Raw genomic sequence first — 18,886 nt, 5'->3', positions numbered from 1 at the left:
GGGAAATTATTTATGTATACTACTATATTTATAATCCAACTATCTGGGCATTAGAGAAGGCCTCTCAGATAGAATTAGGGAAATTCCTTGAGCCAAAAATGAGGGACTTCAAAAAAAATCATAAAATATTCATAAGAAAAAATTCGTAAGACAGAGTGCATAATTAGTAATTAGAGTAATGTGAAACAACCCCCCAGGTCAGGAACTATAATACTGCCTAGAGAAGGACTCCCTTTAGCAGAGGTAATTGTAATCCAGACTTTTATGATAATAATGTCCTTGCTTTTAGTTCTAGTTTTACCACCTTCAAATATATACAAATGTAAATACATTGTATCTTTTTGGATCTTTTGTTTACAAACTACGATTTGTATACTATTTGTATAGGAGATTTATTTGCATGTGTTACTGTAGTAGTTTTTTCATTGTCATTGCTATATTTCCTTTTATGATTTACATTTTATTCATTCTTGATAGATATGTTTCTTTTTAGTTTTGGTTTTATAGAGAATGCTTTTTATAAACCTTTTTGTGCATATCTTGTGGTATACACACTTCTGGGGTATATACCTAGGGGAGGATATGCTAAGTTATGAGTATGGGTGTTCACAACTTTCCCCAAAAATACTGAATATGTTTTCCCAAGAGGCTGTGTCAGTTGACTTTCTGTCGGCAGTGTTTGAGTGTAGGGGTGAGTGTAGCTAATTACCGTCAGTAACTAACGCCATGCATTTCTTAAGCATCAGCAGTAGACAAGAGTGGAGTGAGCCACATGAATCTCGCCTCCACCCTGAGCCTTGCATAGATTACTTAACTTTTTACCTCTTCCAAGCCACAATTTTTTTCGAAAAAAAAATCGATTTGGAAGCAGAGCTTGTCTTTGCGATGGCTTGGGTTGATAGAGGGTAGCTTTAGTTTTCATGGTTATTTCCCTGGATATAACTTGGGATTCATTCAAAATTTATTGTTTTTGTTATTTATTATTTTTTTTGCAAAAATTAGACTTTTATTGATTAATTTTATGTAATGAAATAGAAACTTCTGTGATGGCCGTGTTACTAGCAACATGTTACTTTTAGTGCTGGCAACTGCTATTTGTATAGTACTGTATAATTTATAAAGCATTCACGTTTGTTCTATAATTTGACCCTTGCAGTTACCTGGACATGAAAGTAGGCTGATTTATTCCCACTTACAGAGGAGGAAACTGAGGGTTTGGGGATTTGTCAGAGTCATTCTGTCAGGTTTGTTGAATCTAAGACTTAACTCAGAGTATCTCTAAAGTTCCTCTAGCATAGCTTAGATATTGGTGAGTCTGACTTATTACATAAGAATTTTGGAAACTACACAGGTATTTAAACACTTTAGAAATGGACTACATACTAAAAAGTATATCCTCTTTATTGTTTCCATGTTTATAATGTGTTAAGGTTATAATTGGGAAAAATATTTTTTCTGTGTCATCGTGTATTTGTTTTTAGGGAGTGCAGCCTGTCACAGGTGAGGTTGTGTTTGATAGTTTCCAAGACTCTGCTTCCCGTTCGGAGCTAGAAACTCGGATATTGTGCCTGCAGCCAGTGGAGATGCTGCTTCCCTCACGCTTGTCAGAACAGACAGAGACACTTGTCCACAGAGCCACAGCTGCTAGGTAAGTTGGCACATCACGGGAAAATAACACTGATTTTGAAACTCATGTTTATTTCCCAGATTGGTACTACCTAAACTTACTGACTGTTAAAAAGTTTTTACTTAGAAAAATATTTTAACAGTAGTCATGGAAATTAAAAAAAAAATTTTACCCATATCACCCAGATGTAGGACTTTTTTTTTTTTTTTTAAAGATTTTATTTATTTATTCATGAGATACACAGAGAAAGAGAGAGAGGTAGAGACACAGGCAGAGGGAGAAGTAGGCTCCCCACAAGGAACCCGATGTGGGACTCAGTCCCGGATCCCAAGATCATGCCCTGAGCCGAAGGCAGATGCTCAACCACCGAGCCACCCAGGCGTCCCAATGTAGGACTTGTAAAGGGGTTTAATATTAGTTGGTAATTAATCTTCAGTTTCTGTAGATGATTTAGAGTTCATTTCTTATAAAGGTTAAATCATTTTGAAAATACTTTATGTTGCAAGTTTTAATTTGTGGCTGTGTCTAGAAATTTTAAATATTAGATCTAAGGTCACACTTCTTATTATGAGGCGGTATGCTAAGCACCGTGGCATACGGAGGAAGAGGATGTGGCTGTGGTCTATGTCTGGGAGAGTTTATAATCCAGGAGGAGAGGCAGATGTGTACATACCTAATTGGATTCCCAAAGTGACAAATATGAAGGTACCTTTTTGGGACCATTCCATACTGCCACTTAGAGGAGTGGCAAGGGAGAAAAGATGCTGGAAAGGTGGGCTGGGGCTCCATTGGAGAGGATTCTATATTGAGAAATTTGGACTTTAGACCAGGGAGGAGAGCCCATAAAGATTGTTATTTAGTAGGTTGACAAATCAACTAGGAAATCAAACTACTTGATTAAGTGGAGTTTCATGTATTTTTTTTATTCTTTAAGAGTAATCTGTTTTCATTTGAATTGAACTTCTAGGGCAGCCCAGGTGGCTCAGCAGTTTAGTGCCGCCTTCAGTCCAGGTCGTGATCCTGGAGACCCGGGATCGAGTCCCATGTCGGGCTTCCTGCATAGAGCCTGCTTCTCCCTCTGCCTGTGTCTCTGCCTCTCTCTCTCTCTCTGTGTCTCTCTGTGTCTCTCATGAATAAATAAATAAAATCTTAAAAAAAAAAAAAGAATTTCTAAGTAGCTTTCATAATAATATTTTTTTTGGTTATAATACTAATCCATGATCATTTAGGAAAAACTAGGAGTTACCCTGAAAAATGGAAGAGTTAAAAATAAGTAAAATCCTATAACATAGAAATAATTACTCTTAAATTTGGTGTGATTTTTCTATGCATGTATATCACTTTTTTTGGTTTATAAGCTTGGATTCATGTTGCAAAATCATTTTGTGTCCTGTTCTTTTACCTAAAATTCCCCATACTTTTTAATGGAAAATTTTATTTTTTAAATTTTATTTTATTTTATGGAAAATTTCAAACATACACAAAATTATACAGAGTAGTGTAGTGAACCCCCATGAATCCATCAACCAGCTTCAGCATTGCTCAGCTCAGCCAATTTTATTTCATCTGTATCCCTACCATCCCTCTTCTTGAATTATTTATTTGAAACAAATTCTAGAGGCCATCATTTCATCTACTAATATTTCAGTGATTTCAATGGGTAGTCAGTGAAAACAAAGTGATTACATATCATTCAGTCGTGTAAATGGATAATTTATCAATTTCCCTTTTGTTATGTTGCATTCATCTTTTTCAGTTTTACGGATATTACTGTGATAAATACCCATTGGTAGAAATACTTGTTTGCATTTCTAATTATTTCCTTAAGCTAAATTTCTAAAAATGGAATTGCTGAGTCACAGGGTATAAATACTTACAAAGCTTTTGGTAGCTTGCTAGAATTGGTAATTTCAGTTTATACTTTTATCACTACAATATTGGAGCATTGGTTGAACCTTGCTAACATGGGATCATTTAAACAGTCCCTGCCATTGGATAGATGAAAAATTTTACAACAAGTCCCCATATTTTATTTTTAAAAAATATTTTATTTATTTATTCGAGAGAGAACACACAGGTGGGGGGAGGGGCAGAGGGAGATGGAGAAGCACACTTCCTGCTGGAGCCTGATGTGGTGCTCAATCCCAGGACCCTGAGATCATGACCTGAGCTGAAGGCAGATGCTTAACCAGCTGAGCCACTCAGATCCCCTTATGGTCCCCTTATGTCACTTTCCTGACAGTGATTTAAAACTTGAATAATTAAAGTGAGACAGTTGACTAATAAGAGGTGCTGCTTTTGAACATCTAAAAAAATTAATAAAATCTGTAAAAAATTTTATGGTCGTCTTCTAAAACTATTACCAATATTTTATGTCTTTGGTTTTCTTTTTTTTTTTTTTTTTCATTTTTTTAAAAGATTTTTATTTATTTATTCATGAGAGACACAGAGAGAGAGGCAGAGACACAGGCAGAGGGAGAAGCAAGCTCTATGCAGAGAGCCCGATGTGGGACTTGATCCCAGATCCTGGAATTACGCCCTGAGCCGCAGGCGGATGCTCAACTGCTGAGCCACCCAGGCACCGATCCTGGATCGACAGGATCACACCCTGAGCTAAAGGCAGTGCTAAACCACTGAGCCACCGGGGCTGCCCTCATTTTTCTTTATAACTTTGTATATATTCAATTGACTTAGGTATAACAGATTAAAGTCAGTCAGTTGAATCAACACTTCCGTTTTTCTTTGGGTCTGAAATGAGTCTCTTGTAAGCAGCACATTGTTGGTTGGACCCTGGGGTTTTTGTTTTGTTTTTTTTTTTATCCATTCTGATACGCTGTGTCTTGATTGGAGCACTTAGTCCATTTACATTCAGAGTAATTATTGATAGATGCGAATTTAGTGCCATTGTATTACCCGTAAAGTCACTGTTTCTATAGATTGTGTCTGTTCCTTTCTAGTCTTTGTTGATTTTAGTCCCTTTCCTGCTCAAAGGGTCTCCTTTAATATTTCTTGCAGGGTTGGTTTAGTGTTCACGAACTCCTTTAGTTTTTCTTGTCTTAGAAACTCTTTATCTCTTGTGAGTGACAGCCTCGCTGGATAAAGTATTCTTGGCTGCATACTTTTCCCATTCAGCACATTAACTATGTCATGCCGGTTTCTGCTGGCCTGCCGAGTTTCTCTGGACTGGTCTGCTGCTAACCTTATGCGTCTACCCTTGTAGGTGAAGGGCCTTTTGTCCTTAGCTGGTTTCAGAACTCTCTATCTTTGTATTTTGCAAGTTTCACTGTGATATGGCTTGAGTTGACCTATTTTTGTTGATTTTGAGGGAAGTTCTCTGTGCCTCTTGAGTGCCTGTTTCCTAGATTAGGAAAGTTCTCAGCTGTAATTTGTTCAAATAAACCTTCTGCCCCCTTTACCTGCTTTTCTTCTGGGATATGTATATTATTGTGCTTTGGGGAATTGCTGAGTTCCCTAAGTCTTTATTTACAATAATAGTTTTCTTTCCCTCTTCTTTTAGGCTTCGTTATTTTCCATTATTTTATATTCTGTATTACCCCTCCTATTTTCTGCTTCTTCCATCCTCGTTGTGATTATATCCAGTTGGTTTTGCATCTCAGTTATAGCGTTTTTTATTTCAGCCTGACCAGTTTTTAGGCCTTTTGGAATACTAGCCCAGCTAGTATTCTTCTGATTGTTGTTCTAATTTTTTTTCAGATATATTGCTTGTATCTGTTTTGAGGAAATCCCTGGCTGTGATTTCTTTTTTATCTTTCTTTTGGGGAGAATTCCTCCATCTTGTCATTATGTATAGGTTTCTGTCTTTTGGATATCATGAAAGCTTATGTTTCGTGCTCCTGAGAGTAATGTATATTAAGAAGGGATCATATTATGTCCAGGGCCCGGTGCTTTAGGAACTGTCTGGTATATGTTGTGTGTACTCTGCTGTTGTGTTTTGATTGCTCTTTCCCACAGGTCAGTCCTGTAGAGAGTTCCTCCTTGCTTGCAGTGGGGAGTGTTTGGACCTTTAACAGGCGTGCTTTGATTTGTTTGTTAAGATAAACCTTATTTAAAAAAAAAAAAAAAACTTGATCCAAGGAAAGGAAAAAGGGAAAGGAACAAAAAAAAGCAAACAAATCTAAACCTAATTCCAAAGGAAAAATTAAAAAAAAAAAAAAAATAGACGCCTAGTCCTGTTTCCACCAGAACTGGAGCTGACTCTTTGGAGCATTCTGTGGACTTGGTACATGCAGGAGGCCTGTATTGGTCTTCTGAGGGAGAGACCTACTGCACTGGCTCACAGTCAGACCTGCTCTGGTAAGAAGTCCCTGCCTGATACAGAGGGGCTCGTTTGGTGTAGGGGACTCCAGCTTCCACTGGAGGGGCTGTGTTTCTCTTTCAAGTTGACAGTGGTGGTTGGGGGGTGGGGGAGCATGGAGGATGGCATGACCTTGCCCTCTTGTCCCCGGGGAAGGGAACTCACAACCGCTTCTGTTCAGGAGGTCCTCACAGAAAAGTGAATGATCTCTCTTTTCCTCATGTCTCTGCCTTCAACCTGTCTATGCCCGGCCCCACAGTTCTGTGTTTTATTTCTAGCCAATGGCTGGGATTCAAAACTCCAAATCTTGGAGTTGGCAGGGTGCAGACCCCCTCCTACTCTGGAGGAGAGCCTTGCAGAGCTGTGCCTGCCTCTATTCTGTCCCAGAAAAACAGTTGCATGCCTATGTAGCTGCCTGGAATCTATGATGAAGCACATTGAAAAACCAGGTTATGTGTCCTGTGCCCTGCTTTGAATGGCTACTTAGTGGTCGCCGATGGCCTTTTGTCCTTGGAGAGGCAAAATACCCTTTTCCAAATGTACTCCAAGAAGGGGAGTGTTCTCTCCCCATGTGACCCAGGGGATCCCCAGACCGTGGTGTTTTGTGTAAACCCTATGTACTGCTTTCTCTCCCTCTCTCCCCGACTTTGCTCCATGAAAAGCTCTCCGTCCCCATAGCATCACCTTGGTTTTTCTTTCCCCCAGTTCATGTCTCTGAACTTCGCATCTGTCATGTTTTCTCCTTCCAATTGTACAGATTGTTTTCTTAATCCTCAGATCAATTTCCTAGTTGTTTCAAGTGACTTGATCTTGATATAACTGTGTTCAAGGGAGGAGGCAAGTTCAGAGTTCCGTACTAGTGGACCGTCTTAACTCAAGCAGCATTTTTCTGATTTCCACTTTTTTTCCCCAAATAATAAAGGCAAAAATTGAATAAAATAGGGAAATAATCCATAAGACATTGTCATAAATGATTTTTTTTTTTTTTTTTTGCTGGCAAACAGCATTGCCTGTGATATTCCTAAATGTTTATTCATCAAATGAGATTCAAAAGCCATTTGGCATACTAAAGATAGTTTGGGTGTCATATGTGGGTTTTTCCGAATTTGATGGCTGCCTTTGTCTTGTTTTAATTTATATTTCTTTGCTTAGCATTGAGAATATGTAATTTTTTCTTATTTTTAATGAGCACATGTATTTTTTATTTTATTCGCATACTGGACTAGGCAAAATAAAAAATTAATCTACATTTTTGTGAATGTCCAAAGCTAACTTTTATCTATGGACAGAACAGAGTACTAGAGATTCAAAAATCAAGCAGTCAAATATAGTGGGTCTTGTGGCATGAGGTTTGGGTTGGAAGATTGGCTCTTCCCCTTAATGACTTTTGGTGCTCTACTGTGTTGTTCTTCAGTTTCCTTTTCTTTAAAATAGGGATAATAAGACTTCTTACCTCATAAGATTGTTGTGAGGGTTAAATAAAATAATATAGGTAAAATGTTTGTAGTGGCTGGCATAGAAAGCTCTCTATAGGGGGAAAGTGCTCTATTATCAATTATTTTATTGTTCCTATTGGCCATTATATTTTTAAATATTGCCTCTGCCCTGTTCTCTTCTGGAATTCCTTTTTATTCTGCTCCCTGTGCATGTCCCTTTATGGTGTTATCTCCTACCTACAGCTGTCTGAAACACACGTCTCCCCTGTTGTTTTTGTTTTTGGCCCTTGGGGATTTCTTCTTTGTTGTTGTTGTTCCACTCCGTTGAAGAAGGTTTTGTCTTGTTTTGTTTTTAAAGATTTTATTTATTTAACAGAGTGCATACAAGCCAGGGGAGGGGTGGCAGGCAGAAGGAGAGGCAGAAGCAGGCTCATGGTCCTGAGATCATGATCTGAACCGACATAGATGTTTAACCCACTGAGCCACCCAGGTGCCCCGAAACATTTTTGATTATATTTTAATTCACAATTTCTATGTGTTTTTAGTAGACTGGATCAAACAAGTTGTCCATGCTTATAGTAGTGTTCCATTATTTTTGTACTTAGATCTTTCCCCATTCTGAAACAAATTCTATAATCATATGTATTTTATCAATTTAATTTTCTTTAAAATTTTATCTAATTTTTAGCATTTAACTATTCACTTTTTCTTTATTGTACTTTTACTGTGTGAGGTGTGGTCCTACCTTAATTTCCTCTGTGAATGCTAATGAGTCCATTTAACATTCGTAAAACTTAGCCTTTATCAACTTGATATACAAATCATAGCCATATTTATTTAAAAAAAGAAAAAGAACTATCAACAGTGAGCATAGGGGGTGCTTTTAATTAGAGATGAACAACATGGCTTGTCAAAATTTTGTTACATATTTACTACCAGTAAACCATATAGCCTTGAAATTTCAAGGAGAAAACTTGTTTTATTTTTGATGTACGCTTATCTGTTTTAAACAGTAATAGGTAGAGTCTCATGTCTCAGGCTTAGCATCCCCTGTTTTTCTTCTGCTGTAAATCTGAAGGTAAAAACAATTTTTGGCAATTACTGGTTGATATTTTATTAATATTTAGGAAATTATAAAGCTTTGTGAGAAAAGCTAGAAGAATGCCTTGGAATTATGGAATATGAATTTTAAAGTATTAAGGTTTTTGTATTCTTTGGCCACAAGAGGTCTCCAAAGGATTTTTAATTCTGTGGATTATCATTTAAAGACTATTGGAAACTTCATATTTATTATTATATTGCCACAAATATTGCCATATTTGTTTCTTATGGTAATTATGGATAACTACATATTAGTCAAAGATGGTACTAAGATAAAATTGTTCCTACATAATGATAAACAGTTTTTCTTAGGTTATTTTTATTTATGTAAAATATGTTTATAAAATTTCAGTTTGGAACTTCAGAAATCATATTTACTATATTTTGTTACCATTTGTGGTAAGAATATATAGAAACAATGGGAAAAGGATGATTTTTAACTGATTAGCTGCAGTTAATAGCACTTTAGCTTAGGGATGTTATATGTTTATAAGACTGGCTGAGAAGAAAACTATAGAAGACAAATATTAGTCTATATTTACTAGTTCTCAAAGAAACTGATATTTGAGGCAAATCAGATGAACAGAGCAGATGATGCTCAATTTGTGATTAGAGAAGTGAGGGCTTCCTGGGCCTAGCACAGCTAAGGAAGGCTTTGTGAAAGAGGTGGGCTGGGCTGGCGACATTTGGCAGATAGGAGGCTTTGAATTGGTAGTGGAGGAGGTAAGGGTGTGTTTGTGTGTGTAAATAGTATGAGTTCTGAGGCACTTAGGCTGGAAATATTAAAAGAGATGTGAAGACAGAGGGGAGACTTTTTTTTTTTTTTTTTTTTTTTTTTGAGGGGAGACTTTTTAAATTAGAGGTGAAATTAATGTTGAGAACTGAAGAAGAAAGGATCAAGGGCCATAAAATCCAGCAAAGGGGTCTGGAATCCTAGTGGAAGTCAGTATGGTTTCTGGGCAAAAGAAAGGGATGACAGAAGAGAAGAGGCGAGTCTACTACCTCAAGACAGGAGAAATGAACTTTTAAAAAATAAACAATTCCCCTAAGAGGAAAAAGAATAAGACCAGGGAGTTTATTTTTTTATTTTTACTTTTTAAGATTTATTTATTTATTTATTCATGAGAGGCACAGAGAGAGAGGCAGAGTCACAGGCAGAGGGAGAAGCAGGCTCCATGCAGGGAGCCCGATGTGGGACTTGATCCCAGATCCTGGAATTAGGCCCTGAGCCGCAGGCGGATGCTCAACCGCTGAGCCACCCAGGCGTCCCAAGACCAGGGAGTTTAACGAATGTCATCATTGCAAGTAGGAGGAGGAAAAATAGAAATAGGAAGGGGATGAAGAGCTAGGTAGAGAGCCAGGGCAAGGTAGGGATATGTAGTTATAATTTATTTGTTGCAAATGATATGGTCAGTGGTTAATTTTATATAGTATTGACTCTTAAAATTTTCTCAAGCAGCATTATATTCAGAAAGGTAGTTGGGGAGGTGCCTGGGTGCCTCCATCAGTTAAGCATCTGCTTTCAGCTCAAGTCACGATCTCAGGGTCCTGGGATCCAGCCCTACATTGGGCTCCCTTCTCAACACCTTTTGTGCTCGCGCTCTCTGCTCTCTCAAATAAAAATCTTTGAAAAAGAGAAAGATAGTTGGTTATAAATTAATCCTAACCATTTGATACCATTTTATCATTTATTCTTCTTATAGAAGAACGTCTTTCAGTACTACAGTTATTGAAGCAATTTGGCTTATGAAATAAATGCCTGAACATATTAGCATTTATTCAAAGATGTTTATGTTGCATATTTGAAAACATTCAAATCTTGATGTTGGGGAATAAGAATGACTCTTGTTGTGAATACTGCCAGTGTTAGAAAGAGAAATACATTATTATGTCTTTGTGTCCACAGAGGGCCTTAAATCTTCTAAGATTTAGCTGTAACCATGATCTGATGTGATTGTTTATAATGGAGATTTATAACATTGAATATTATTTATGCACATTTGCAATGTTTTAATTTTGTGTTTCTCTTTTATTAAATTAATTTGTTTTAGAGATTGATTACCACTTGGTGTTTCTTGTGCTTTGATTTTCAAATTTTTAATGGAAAATGTTTTATAGTTTCAAATGAAATTATTGCTCTGAGACTATGCGTAACTATCAGAGAAATTGTTATGTAAACTAGGTATTTGTGTTATGGCTTAAGTCCAGTTTTTTTCTGATGTCATTAGTTGAATTTAGCATTAGCTAAAAAAGTATCAAATCTTTTTGAAGGACAAGAGGAAAAAAAGTAGACAGGTATTGATTAACTTGGTGAAGAGGAAGTGCTTCAAACATAAGAAATGTTAATTGGCCAGTACTTGATGGTCTGAATTCAGTGATTGCAATCTTCCAGTTTGTTCTCTCAGAGTTTAATAAGCTCAATTTCTTGGGCTTTTATGACATCATTTCAATCTAATTCTTATTTGGGGGTACTGGGATGCAGGTAAATGTGGCCTGTATCAAACACTGGCTGACATGCAGATATGAACCACAAAGTCCCTATATTTAGTGAGAAGGTGAGGCTGGGTAGGGTGAGGGCATTTAAGGGAGTGTGAATACAGGATGGGGTAAGGGTATTGAGTTGACTAGAGTGTTCGGTGTGTACAGGCAGAGTGTCCTGGGACAGAATCTAGCACTATGAATTGCTCAGTGAATGTTTGCTCTATGGCTGTGTGTTTTATGGAGAATGCTAGGCACTAGCAGAATTTGTGCTTTATTTTGGTATTTCTCCACTTTGGCCTACTGACTCCTTTTGTTTATTATTTTGTGTTAGAATTTTCTTTTATATTACAGAGGTGTAGTACATGTGTATTATAAAGTAAAAATAATACCTATTTTACTTGATTTTTTAAGCTTTTTTTTTTTTTTTTTTTTTTAGTAATTTTTACACCCAGTGTGGGGTTTGAATTCATGACCCCAAGATCAAGAGTTGCACACTCTACCAACTGAGTCAGCCAGGCATCCCCAAAATACCTGTTTTAGTTTTATTTTTTTTTATTTTTTTTTAAAAGATTTTATTTATTTATTCATAGACACAGAGAGAGAGAGAGAGAGGTAGAGACACAGGGAGAGGGGGAAGCAGGCTCCATGCAGGGAGCCCGATGTGGGACTTGATCCCGAGTCTCCAGGATCACACCCAAGGCTGCAGGCGGCGCCAAACCGTTGTGCCACCAGGGCTGCCCAAGTTTTATTATTTTTTTAAAGATTTTTTCTTTTTAATTTTTATGTATTTATTTATTTTTAGGGAGGTTGGGTGGGAGGAGGGGAAGAAAGGGAGAAAGAATCCCAAGCAGGCTCCACTCCCAGCACAGAGCCCAATGTGGGGCTGTCTTACAACCCTGAGATCACTGCCTGAGTTTAAATCAAGAGTTGGTTGCTTAACCAACTGAGCCACCCTGGTGCCCCCAAAAATACTTGTTTTAAAGGAAAAAAATTCTTGCTAATCTCCCAACCCAATTTGATTTAAAGTCTTTTTATTATAATGTGACTTTAATATTTATAAAGTTATAATTTCATGCTTTAGCAATAAAGTCAAAATAAAATTTGGGGTTAGAATCAAACAAATGTATTAAGTTAATAAACTATAAGTGAACAATACTTTGATACAAAACATGATGTTCTTGTCTGAAAATAAACTGTTCCTTCCAATTTGAGTAGGATGTGTCTTCTACTGAGGACCAGGTTCTTTGCGGTTCAATATCTCTATACTTCTATGTGCTGTGTAGAGACTCAGCTGTTTCCCACTGTTTTTCTCTTTGAACCACAGTATAACTTAAGCGATTTGCCCACCACTTCCATTTTAAGACTGCCTCTTTTTTTTTCCCCTCATTAAACCTTTAACAACTGAAGTGCTGCTTATTGCTAATGTGATATTAAACATAACCAGAAATGCAGGAACTGAAGTGTGTGGCAGCATTTATTTTAAAAGTTGGTAATCCACTTGGCTTAGGACAGCGTTTTCAAGCCAAAGGTTATGAAATCAGTTTGGTAGGTTGCAACTAATAGTGAAAAAAATAAAATAGAATTTATCAGAATGCTTCACAGGTAGTAAAGGTTAAATGTTTCATGAAATGCTTTTTTTTTTTTTTCCAGTTTTATCTATGTATGTATAATCTCTCTATGTATGCCTTCTGATCCTCTTTCCAATTCCTATCAACTTTATAATTCTCCAAGAAGGGAATTAAACTCTTAATATGATATATTAATTAAATGTTATCTTAGATTATCTCATATGTACATTTATATTGCCTAAAACTGATCAGATATTGCCCATAAGTATATTTTTATTTTTATTTATTTTTACTTTTAAATTTTTTAAAAAAGATTTTGTTAGAAAGAGATCACAAGCAGAGGGGAAAGGGAAGAGGGAGAAGCAGGCTCCCTGCTCAGCAAGGAGCCCAATAAGGGGCTCAGTCCCAGGACCCTGGGATCATGACTTGAGCCAAAGGTAGAAGCTTAACTGACTGAGCCACCCAGGTGCCCCCAGAAGTATTTTTTTAAAAAGGCACAAATGAAAGGTAGTTAATATTTAAAGACTATGGATTGAAAATTCTAAAGCTGACTTGACTCATAGATCATGAATATTGCCTACATAGGAAATGTGACAAATTATTAGAAGTAATAAGGATTCATCAAGATTGCTAATATAAAAAGAAAAGATTGTTTTTTTTTAACAAATATTTTATTTATTTATTCATATGAGAGAGAGAGAGAGAGAGAGAGGGAGAAACAGGCTCCATGCACCGGGAGCCAGACGTGGGATTCGATCCCGGGTCTCCAGGATCGCGCCCTGGGCCAAAGGCAGGCGCTAAACCGCTGCGCCACCCAGGGATCCCAGGTTCTCAATTTATTGATACATCCTCTGAGTTATACATTATTATTCATTCATTTTTTTTTAAGATTTTATTTATTTATTCATGAGAAACAGAGAGAGAGAGGCAGAGACACAGGCAGAGGGAGAAGCAGGCTCCATGCAGGGAGCCCGAAGTGGGACTCGATCCAGGGTCTCCAGGATCAGGCCCTGGGCTGAAGGCGGCGCTAAACCGCTGAGCTACGGGGTCTGCCCTTATTCATTCATTCTTAAAAACATTTATTGGGTGCATGCTGTGTGCCAAGTTGATTATTAGTGATGTTACAAAAATGAGTAAGATCCCTTACCTTCCTGATTTTTATAGTCTAGAGGGGTGGTAGTCATGGAAATAAACAATTATAATGGAAATGCCGTTTGTTAAGGTCCAGTAGAGTGACTGGAAGCATGAGGACGTCAAGCTTTGCCAGAAGCAGTTAGGCGAGGTTTCCCAGAACAGGCCAGGACTGAGACTTGAAAATGACAGCCAGGCAGATGGAGGTGTAGGAGAGTATGGTTTTCATAGGGAACGGAAACTAGTTTGGTCTGCCAGGGTGGCCATGGCAGCCTGAGACAGGACAGATGTGGGGTTTGGAGAGAATGGTTGTGTAAAGCAAAAAAGAACCAAGAGAGAAAACAATATGATAGAGGAGTTAGATAAATTCCAGTGAAGAAAACTGAGAATGAATGGCTGGTGGCAGTAACTATCATAATGATCTTTTGTGTCCCTAGTACCTATCACAGTGGCTTGCATATAGTAGGTTCTTAATAAATGATCAGTGAATGATTAAATAGGTGACTTTTTGGAATAGGAGAAAAATGGGTATTTCCTATATGTTCTTCTTAGGAAAAATTATTTAGATTTGATAAATATGGAGGAATTGTTTTAGTAGCTGGGAATTCATACATATACATGATGATAAATGTATTTTTAAATGGTATGGATGTAGCCAACTCACTTCTTTTGGAAAGACTATATTAATTTGCTATCATTTTTCCTATTGTTTTTAGTCTTTATTATTTTTTATTTTTTATTTATTTTTTTAAAGATTTTATTTATTCATGAGAGACACAGAGGGAGGTAGAGACATAGGCAGAGGAAGAAACAGATTCAATGGGGAGCCCGATGAGGGACTTGATCCCGAGATCCCAGAATCACCACCTGAGGCAAAGGCATATGCCCAACCACTGAGCCACCCACGTGTCCCTTGTTTTTAGTCTTTAAAATTAAAAAAAAAAAAAAAAAAGTTACTTTAAATTAGTTTATTTAAGCTTCTTAATATTTCCATGGGCATTCCTTTAGAGTAAATACTGATGGCATCTACATGACTAAGTTATCCTGAACAAGGAATTATGTGATACTTTAAAGATTAATATTGATGGTAATAAGGTTCCAACCTCATTTCTGGAACTTGAGATCTTTCTGTGTCACAGGAAATTGTTTTTTTTCCTTTCTTTTGATTCTTTTTCATCTTCCTCATTCCTTAGTTCTAGAGTAGGAGATAAATAGAAAGTTGACTCCTTTGTCATTGTATTTCATTGTTTATTATATAATAATTCTACTTATCTATTTAGAAAATTCAGAATTAAAAAATAGCAAGTGGTAGTAGATTAGCAGAAAAAAGATCTCATACACAGGAAGAAAGTGTCTTTAGGAAAGCATTTAAAGAAGAAATCTTCTTAATAAAAATCTGTTTTATATAGATTTTTAAAAATTTATTTATTTGAGAGAGCAGAGAAGACTGAGAGTGAGAGAACACGAGTTGGGGGAAAGGCAGGCAGAGGGAAAGGGAGAAACAGGCCCTGGGCTGAGCAGGGAGCCGAGCAGGGCTCAGTCCCAGGTCCCTGGGATCACGACCTGAGCCAAAGACAGATGCTAAACTGCTGAGCCACCCACATGCCCCTATATTGATTTTTTAAAAAATTAATTCCTAGTAGAAATGCCACTGGATTTTCAGTAGTGTTTTTTTTTTTTTTTTTAAACCAAATACAAAAGATTTTTTTTTTTTAAAGATTTTATTTATCCATGAGAGACACAGAGAGAGAGGCAGAGACACAGGAAGAGGGAGAAGCAGGCTTCCTGCAAGAAGCCGGATGTGGGGGGAAAAAAAAGAAGCCTGATGTGGGACTTGATCTCAGACCGTGGGATCACGCCCTGAGCTCAAGGCAGATGCTCAACCGCTGAGCCACCTAGGCGTCCCTACAAAAGAAATTTTATTTATTCATTCGTTCATTCATTCATTCATTCGAAGATTCCATCTATTCATTCATGAGAGACACAGAAAGAGAGAGAGGCAGAGACACAGAGACACAGGCAGAGGGAGAAGCAGGTTCCCTGCAGGGAGCCCAACTTGGGACTCTATCCTGGGTCCCCAGGATTACACCCTGGGCCAAAGGCAACGCCAAACCACTAAGCCAACCGGGCTGCCCCAAAAGAAATTTTAGTAAGATTTTTTTCTTGTGATCTTAGCAAGAAATAATTGTTTTTGTATTTAAGATTTATATTATTTTGTTTATTTTGTTTTTATTGAGGTATAATTGACATAAAACATTATTAGTTTCAGATGTACAACACAATATTTATTTATACTGTGAAATCATCACCACAATAAGGCTAGTTAACATCCATCACCATGCATAATTACACAACTTTACAATTTTATGATGAAGACTTTTTAAGATCTCTCTTAACTTCTTTTTTTTTTTTTTCTTCTCTTTAATATTTTATTTATTTGACAGAGAGCACAAGCAGGGGGAATGGCAGGCAGGAGAGGGAGAAACAGGCTCCTTGTGCAGCTGGAGTGTTTGTGGGGCCCTATCCCAGGACTCTGGGATCATGACCTGAGCTGAAGGCAGACACTTAACTGACTGAGCCACCCAGGCGCCCCTTTTAATAACTTTTAATATACAATACAGTATCAGTAACTATAGTCACCATGTTGTACATTACACCCCCAACTGATAGTTTTTAATATATTGTAGCCAGCACTTTTAATGAGTGTGCTTAACATGTAGGAAATGGGTGTGTTCTTATATATGAAAATCCAGATTTTAAAACATGGTAAATTAATAGGTTAATGTTTCCATACAAAAGTTTTTGCTATAGGGTTTATCTAAATTCTAAGCCTTTGTCCATTTTCATTGAGTATAACTCCAAGGAATATCTTTACTTGAAAAGTATAAGTGGAGTGTACATGTAATAGGCTTACTGATAGTAGTTGAATAGGAAGAAACAGCATTTGAAGAGTCTGGAGGAATGACCTGATTAATACAGAGAAACCCCCAACCTGGGACCAGATTGCTTGAACAGAAAGTTCAAAAGCATTGTGGAAGATAAGCATAATTGTTTTACTACTTCCATATGATTTTTGTAAGTACACCTGTTCATTTGTGGTTGATGATTTAATTGCATAAAGTCCCCTAATTAAAGCATTTTATTCTGAAGTTACGAGATCACTGAGGTAATAAGTGGCAAAACCTACGATCCCTAGTCCTATTTGATGTTTCTGCTATCATTAAGAAATAACCTAATGACAATCTAAAATACCAATGTCTCCATAATTGAACTCTTAATATAGGTAGCTATCTGTTTATAGGATCTCTTCAATTATTTCTTTCTTCCCTTTCCCTCTTCATAGTTCAGAAAGATGCCTTTTACCTTCTTCCTTTATAGCAAAGTTTCCTTTCAGTATCTGTTTTAGATTAAAAAAAAAACATTAGGCTAGCATGGTTCAGAGCCTCTCTGGGCTTACTTAATGTCTAAGCCTTTGTGGACTTAGACTTATCCATTAGTCTTCTCAATGACTCCTTCCTGTCAAATCTCCCCACTGAAGAGAGATTTCTTACTAATTTCCATTATTTTTCTTGATTACTCTGAGGTTATTCTCTTATCTCTTCTTTTCAGGCCAGGAGTTTCTTTTCTCTGCCATCCTCTTTTTTTGTGGGTTCTATTTAATGACTAGCCCAAGTTTTAATCTCTAGAGCAATAAAAGTCTGTGAAGCCCTGCCATGTTTTTCCCTCTACTAGCTTTTCCCCCTCTCTCTTCCTCCCTCCTTCTCTTACTGTCTCCTCCTCCTGTCTTCTCTTTGGTATTTGATTTAACATGTAATTTGGCTTAATATGAATAATACTGAGGTTGATGATATTTTTCCAGGTTTGCTTGGGAGCTCCTGCACATCCAACAATTTAGAAAACTGACAAGTTCTTGGGATTCTTTATCTTAGTGTTATCTTGAACTATTTTTTTTTTTTTTTTTTTTTTTATGATAGTCACAGAGAGAGAGAGAGGGGCAGAGACACAGGCAGAGGGAGAAGCAGGCTCCTGGGAGCCTGATGTGGGATTCGATCCCGGGTCTCCAGGATCGCGCCCTGGGCCAAAGGCAGGCGCCAAACCGCTGCGCCACCCAGGGATCCCTCTTGAACTATTTCTTTTTGTACATTCAACTCTTATCAACTCTTCTTAGCCAGGCTGAGCTGGGCTTTGCATCTCATGGGAGTGGACATGAACCCTGAACAGATCACGTAGTTACACTAGGTTGCCCCCAACCCTAATAGAAAGGCTGGTTGAGAGGGGAATACGTAAGTGGATCTGCATTATTTCCCTGATGGCCATGTTGGACCATGATCATCCACAGAGTTAGTCCTTACCTGGGGGGGAAGGGGGGGCTGTTGAAATCACGGGAGTGTCTTTAGGGTGCTTTGTGTCTAGCTGGGACTGCTAGACATAGGCCTGCACCTGACCCATCATGGCAGTGTTTATTGAACTATGGTCACAAGTCATTAGTGAATCATGAAAACATTTTTATGGTTTGCAATTACCACTTTATTTAATTTTTAAAAGGATTTTATTTATTTATTTGACACAGAGAGAGAGAGAGCGCATGTCCATGCACAAGCAGGGAGAGGGAGAAGCAGGCTAGGCGGGGAGCTTGATGCAGGGCTCTATCCCAGGACCCTGGGATCATGACCTGAGCCGAAGGGAGACGCTTAACCAACTGAACCACCCTGCAATTACTACTTTAAAGAATGAATTAGGGTAATATAGAGTTGAAGATAGATGAGTGCATTGTATGTAATAAACTGTTGTTTAATGAAATTTTTTTTCTGTTTGCGATACATCCTAATCCTGCCTTTTTAACCTAAGGAAAAGTTGCTTCAAAGAGTGACATATTGACTTCTGGTCATGCCTAGTAACAATAAAATACATAAATAACACATTAACTGAGTGTTTCCCTTTTCATTCAGCTTCACAAACATTTGCCCGGTAAGGGTTACCAATCTGTTTGGGGAGCCAGCACATACACAGATGACTCTTGTACAGGGCAGATCAATATAGCATGTGATAGGAATGCAAACTGAATACTATGAGTATATGAGAGGAGGAGAATGGAGCAGCACTACTTAGTAGAAATATAATGTGGTCCACAAATGTGAGTCACATGTTATTTGTTTATTTTTTATAGAAGTATAGCTGACACACAATGTTACGTTAGTTTTAGGTGTTCAACATAGTGACTCCACAA

General features: G+C 37.5%; 1 protein-coding gene across 8 annotated transcripts in view; it reads left to right on the top strand.

Moving 5' to 3' along the window:
* The window catches only part of MSH3 (mutS homolog 3), a 185,272-nt gene that overhangs the window by 15,489 nt on the left and 150,897 nt on the right, over window positions 1-18,886 (top strand). For all 8 annotated transcript variants that reach the window (XR_013362092.1, XR_013362104.1, XR_013362096.1 and 5 more), the window contains one exon: window positions 1,482-1,648. Coding sequence is in view for 4 of the 8 variants with exons in the window: in XM_077866538.1 (XP_077722664.1) it covers window positions 1,482-1,648 (167 nt within the window). In the remaining 4 variants the exon portion in view is untranslated. The remainder of the gene's footprint in view (window positions 1-1,481; window positions 1,649-18,886) is intronic.

This window comes from Canis aureus, chromosome 2 (genome assembly GCF_053574225.1).
Source record: "Canis aureus isolate CA01 chromosome 2, VMU_Caureus_v.1.0, whole genome shotgun sequence".
NCBI classification, from domain to species: Eukaryota; Metazoa; Chordata; class Mammalia; order Carnivora; family Canidae; genus Canis; species Canis aureus.
Note: the sequence above shows the minus strand (reverse complement) of the source record. Positions and strands in the feature narration are given on the sequence as shown.